Source organism: Tenrec ecaudatus, chromosome 8, assembly GCF_050624435.1.
Source record: "Tenrec ecaudatus isolate mTenEca1 chromosome 8, mTenEca1.hap1, whole genome shotgun sequence".
Lineage (NCBI taxonomy): Eukaryota > Metazoa > Chordata > Mammalia > Afrosoricida > Tenrecidae > Tenrec > Tenrec ecaudatus.
Window position 1 is genome coordinate 143467809 of NC_134537.1, and position 6000 is coordinate 143473808.

The 6000-nt window shown below is 49.6% G+C and overlaps 1 protein-coding gene across 1 annotated transcript in view; it reads right to left on the reverse strand.

Annotated features, from left to right (window-relative positions):
* The window catches only part of SELENOI (selenoprotein I), a 42603-nt gene extending 37341 nt beyond the window's left edge, over window positions 1-5262 (reverse strand). Inside the window, exon 1 of the mRNA XM_075556999.1 lies at window positions 5091-5262. Within this exon, the coding sequence (XP_075413114.1) occupies window positions 5091-5147 (57 nt within the window). The 5' untranslated portion in view covers window positions 5148-5262. The remainder of the gene's footprint in view (window positions 1-5090) is intronic.
* Between the last annotated feature and the right edge of the window lie 738 nt (window positions 5263-6000).

Sequence of the window (6000 nt, forward strand, 5' to 3'; positions counted from 1 at the left end):
CTGAAATAAATGTCCTTGCGTCCCAGCCTGAGTTGCCAAGGTGGCTTGGGAATCTCTTAGCAACAAAATCTTAAAAACCAGCCAGTGTCTGTATTGCTGAAAACAGAAGAATTATTCTATATAACCTTTTTGGGCCCCTTTCAGTTTTTTCCAATTCCAGTTAAACAAAATCCATTAACATAATTTGAGTCAAGAAAAAAATATTCTGAGTCATTCAAATGGTTTCATTTCACAAATGGTTTCTGGATGCCTTAATGTGGTTCCTCATTGGGCTGCTAACCACAAGGTTACAGGTTTGAAATTACCATCCACCATGTAGGAGGAAAGAGGTGACTTTCTACTCAAATGAAAAGTTTTACCCTGTCCTAGAGTGTCGCTTGAGTCAATATCGATTCCATGGCAGTGAGTCTGGTTTTGTCGTAGGTACATCAGGAGCCCTGGTGGCACAACGTTTAAGCGCCTGGCTGCTGACCAATCAGGTGGTGGTTTGAACCCACCTCTGCAGGAGAAAAGGCCAGGTGATCTTGCTGAGAGGCTAGAAAAGATTCCAGCCAAGAAAACCCTACTCTGTCACATGGGCTCATGGTAAGTCAGAATGGACTCGGTGACACTGAACAACACAGCACGCTGCTCACATTGTGGTGGCACTTGAGACGGCCTAATGATGCTACGGGAGAAATACCTTCAAGAACGCGTCCCTGTTTAATGACACTGAGGAGTCCTTAGAAGGTAAGCAGTCCTGGTGGCTGCAGTAGGTTACCAGTTGGAGCCCCCCACAAGGTCAGCAGCCTGAACCTACCAGGTGCTCCACAGGAGAGAGCTGAGGGTTTCTGCACCTGCCGAGATTTACAGCCTCAGAAACCCCAAAGGCGGCGGTTCTGCCCTGTCCTAAAAGGTCAGAACTGACTCGATGGCAGGAAGTTGGGTTGGGTTTGGTGTTAGAGGGTGCACTTAAAGACGGTTTCTCAGAAAGCCAAACCCAGGGAGTGACATTTAAGCTAAGCTGTGAAGATGGACTTGAGTAGGGAGGGGGCTATATTCCTGGCTCACATAACATGATAAAAACGGTGCCTGCCACAGGGAATCCAGGGTGGTGAATCTAGGGGATGAGGGGCGATACTGGGAGAGTAGAGGGTGAGTGGGTTGGAAAAGGGGAACCGATTAGAAGGATCTACATGTGACCTCCTCCCTGGGGGACGGACAACAGCGAAGGGGGTGAAGGGAGACACCGGATAGGGCAAGATATGACAAAATAATAATCTATAAATTATCAAAGGTTCATGAGGGAGGGGGGAGGGAGGGGGTGAAAAAAGAAGACCTGATGCAAAGGGCTTAAGTGGAGAGCAAATGCTTTGAAAATGATTAGGGCAAAGAATGTACTGATGTGCTTTATACAATTGATGTATGTACATGTATGGATTGTGATAAGAGTTGTATGAGCCCCTAATAAAATGTTTTTTAAAAAAACGGTGCCTGAAGCATACTCGGGGTATTGGGCAGTTTGCTAACAATGCAAATTAGGGTGGAACACTGTAAATAGATACATGGCATCCTTCATGAGGGATTAGTCAGTTCTGGCATCCTGTGAGGCTTAAAATGATTAATTTCGGAGGAAGGAAGAGGAAGTCTCAAGACCTGAGGAGAGAAGAGCCAGGAGAGGAGCTCATTCTTTGGGCCTGAGATCCCTGTGCTGAGAACCTCCTAGACTCAGGAGGCAGAGGGAAACATAAACCCTGGAGAAGGGGGGGGGGGGGGAGGACACAAGCAGCAGCAGAGACCAGCAGGAAATAGCAGCCATGGAGGGAGAATGCTGAGCACCCTCAAGCAAGCTTGCTACCAGACTGGGGTGCTTCCGGGCACTGACTGGCAGAGCTGATGAGCTCTGTACACTTGCCCAAGCAGGACAGAGACTACAGGGCTGAGGTTGGAGGGTCACAGAAGCTGCCCACAGGCATGGTTGGGGCAAAGCTATGCTGACCAAAGAACTAGACCTTGAGTCATTTCTGATCCTGGATTATCACCTGTTACTTCCCAATAAACCCCAGAATCTGGTAAGTGGTCCTGAGTTCTGTGTGGCCACTACTATGAATGATCACACCCAGCAATGAAGTAGAAAGTACAGGTGGAGGGCTGGCTCGTGTCACAACTGTAAGTATGGCTGACGGTGATTTTGTCCCCTTCCTAAAGTTAGAGGAGGTCAGCTGCCCAGGCCCCTCCCCACCCCCAACCCTGGCCAGGCCATTTTTACCCTTGAAGATGTGGGGAGGAGAACATAGGGAAGGGCTAAGAGACAGGCAGCGAGTGGTGTGGGATGCAGCCCGTGACACAGGTTTAGGACCAATGATGCAGAACCATGCAGTTCATGTTTTGGGACATCATTCCAAGAACAACGGAAGGGCAGTTAGGGGTGTTAGCAAAGGCTTGTTTTTCTTCCCCAGAAGCTCACTCGGAAACATCAAAGACTGCTGGGGCAAAAGGGGACGTAGGTGAACCAGCCTCCTCTGAAGTACAAAATAAATAATCCATGAGTGCACACCGATATAAATAAATGATTGACTATGTCTCACACAGGAGAGAAAAGACAAATCGCCTATACAAAGGCGTTCCAACTAATTCACCTAGATCTCCTGTCCTCAAGGAGGCAGAGTGTAGCTTTCCATTCCTTTAAGTGGGGGCTGCATCGAGGGTCTTTCTACTGAACAGTGCAGTACAGAAGGGGAAGGGAAAGAGCAACTTTAAGGTTGAAAAAACATAAATAAAAGGACAGACACTACCCCCACCAGATGATCGAGGGCAGCATAAATCATGTTTCGAGAGTGAAACCTTGAAAGGAGGGGATCAGCCGCTTATGCTGTGGTCTGCCCCAAATGCTTAACATTTATCAAATCATTAATTTTTTAAAAAGCATCCAAATTCCAAGGAAGGAACATTCTATATACTTGACCTGTAGTCCTGAAAATAATCAAGATGATCAAAAGCAACTCTAGCCTCCATGACCCTGAGACCAGAAGAAGCAGCTAATGCCCCTCGATCACGACCTCATCGACAGGGATCAAATAAGAGGTCCTGAACAGAGTGGGATGAAAAAAGGGGAACAAAATCAAATGGTAAAAATGGTTTAAAAACAACAACAAAAACTTGCTGACCTGATCAACTGATAGGACGCCTAAATCTAGGCCCTTGCCCCTAAAACACCCTTCCAGGTTGTAACTCTGTGGCTTAACTTACAGCCTAACCGCAGAGATGCTGATAAGGTGAACAGCAAGACCAGGGAGGTATTCACACACGCCATAAAGCTATCAACCATACCCAGATTAAGAGGGCAAAGTGTGCCCAGGGATAAAGCTCAGAGGGCAGCAAGGGACAGGGAAGGAGCCGGAAGGGGAGAGTGGCACAGGTAAAGGGAAGAGTCATGTCACACTGTGGGAATTGTAATCAACGCCCGCCACCAGACACACTGTGTAAGAGTTCTTAAATGTAACACCAATCTGCTCCAAAAATCGGCACCAAATCATAAATTTAAAAAAAATTAATGATCAAAAATAAGAGAAGTCTGAGAGAGTTTAACAATCAGCTACTTGAACTATGAAGAAAAGAGCAGCACTTACTCAAGGGGAAAAGTTCAAAAGGGTTTGGAGAGATGGGAACAGGACACGGGGGTCAGTGAGGTAAGTGCTGTTCCGGTGGGGCTTGGCCGGGGCGGGAACACTGTCATCAATGACAAAATGTATGAACTGTTGACAGGAAAGAGGATTTGCTCTGGAAACTTCCCCCAGATCCACACTAACATTTAAAAATAAATTGTCACAAAGAAGTACCTAAGGAGACCTGACAACTAAAGGTAATGCTGTTATTTTAGAGGGACTCCTGGGACAAGAAAGGGGCATGAGGTAAAAAAAATAAATAAATAAAGACTATTAACCAAGCATGGGCTTAAGTTAAAAATAATGTATCGATACTGGTTCATGAATTGACAGATGCATCATATAATGTACGATGTTGACAGTAATGTCGACGTGGGTGGGACACATGCAGACTCTGTACTAACTTCACACTTTGAATATATTAAAGCTACTCTGAAATTTTTTAAAAGCGATTTTATTTTTTTTAGATGTGGAAGTGAGCTTGGTCATGAACCGACTCTTCTGGAGGCTGCAAATGAAAGCGGCTACAGGATGGGTAATTCACTCGCTGGGGGAGGAGATGGAGTCCACACAGGTTAACAAAGATGAAAGGTTAACAGTCCAGGTCTCAGGCTTGGGCAACTGGATGGATGGAGTGTTTCCCCGCTAAGAGAACTGTGGCCAGGACCCAGATCTGCAGGGAAGTGAACAAGGCACTGGGGGCCCATGATGTGCCAAGCGCTTTCTATGTCTCCTTTCAAATCCTGATGAGCCTTTGCCCACCATAGCGATGAAACAAGGGGTTGGCTAAATGACTTGCCCAGAGGGCCAAATCACTCGACTCCCAGCGACAGGTTCAGGTTCACGTGTTCTCTGTACTCGGAAGCCCGCGCTCTTTCCCAGCACAGTCCCTTGCTGTGCACCAGACTTCACCAAGCAGCCCAAGCGCACGGGCTCCCCGGGAGCAAAGTGGGGTGCTTCAGCAGCGAGGCCTCAGTAAGTCACTCCCCCTCCCCAGCCTCCTCTGCCGAATGATCGTCCTCATCTCTTAAGTTGAACGCAACGAGAGGAGGTAGAAACTTCAGTAGGATGAAGCCCATCAAATACAACTATGGGCGGTTGCATCGCCTTCTGGGGAGGGAGGGGTTCGGTGGGGGGGTATCTTTGAAAATAATAACAATTAAGAGAGGAGGGAATTCCCTGGATCGATTATCCGCGAGCGGTCTCCGAAGAGCAAGGAAATCCTCCGGAAGGATGGGCCTCGGGTGCTTCCACGCATCCCGGCCCCCAACCTTTGGATCTGGCAGGACCCACCCCCACCCCACCCCGCCCCCCCAAAAAAAAAACCAAACGCCCGCCAGCCCGAAGCCACGCGGCACAAGGTGACTCGGACCGCGCCGGCCCCTCAGTTGCCTGGGAGAGGCCAGGAGGACGAGGGGAGAGGAGCTTCCGCGGGACCAGCGTTACCTTGTATTTATCAAAGCCGGCCAGCTGCTCTGGGCTCACATATTCGTAACCAGCCATGATGGTGACCCGAAAACTGAGTGTCCGCTCGCCGGTGACTCTCCGCAGCCCAGCGGCGAAGCACGAGCAGCACACCGCCTGAGCACGGCTGGGAAGGACTGGGCAGGCTGAGGCGCGCTCCGCCCACCGCGCACGCGTAGCCGCCTGGCCCACTTCCGCCGCCCCCAGCACGCAAGCGCAGGCCCCGCGGGTCCCCACCCACCGAGGGGGTGTGGCTAGCCTCCTCACGCGGCCCGCCTCCTTACCCCGTCCTAGTCCAATCGGCGTAGATCAGGCAACACTAAGTTCCGCCTCCCCGGCCTCCTGCTCGCTTCATTTGCTAGCGTCAAAATTGGTGAGCTGAGGTAAGGCAAGAGGAGAGGCGGAAGGTCAATTTCCCAGGGGACCTTGCTCGGCATCCCTGAGCACCTTCTCCTGGGTAAGGTGTGCGCATCGGGGTGGGGACTGCGTTTCGCCTGTCCCCGGAGAGAGTGCAGAACTGGTCCAGCAGTACTTGAAGAGGGCTTAGTGCCCATACTGAAGTGAAAATTGAGGGAAAGGGTCTGTACCCCAGCGCTCCTCCCCTGACCAGACCAGCGCAGGGCTTGGCAGGACGCTGTGTATGTAGCCTGAGAAGCAACGGAAAGGTTTGTTTCAAGACAAACCTGCGTAGGCCCGCGTAGCTGGCGAACCGTGGACTGTCGCGTCACACTGCTCTATGAAAAGATCACAAGATAAGATTTGTTTATGCTGCCTTACATTTCTATTATGGGGAATTTTGCAAGCCCATACCGTTTTCCTAAGCAACAGACTCAGACTTATTTTACATCCTCCCCCCACAAGAGTTGAATTGACACACAATTTACATATTATA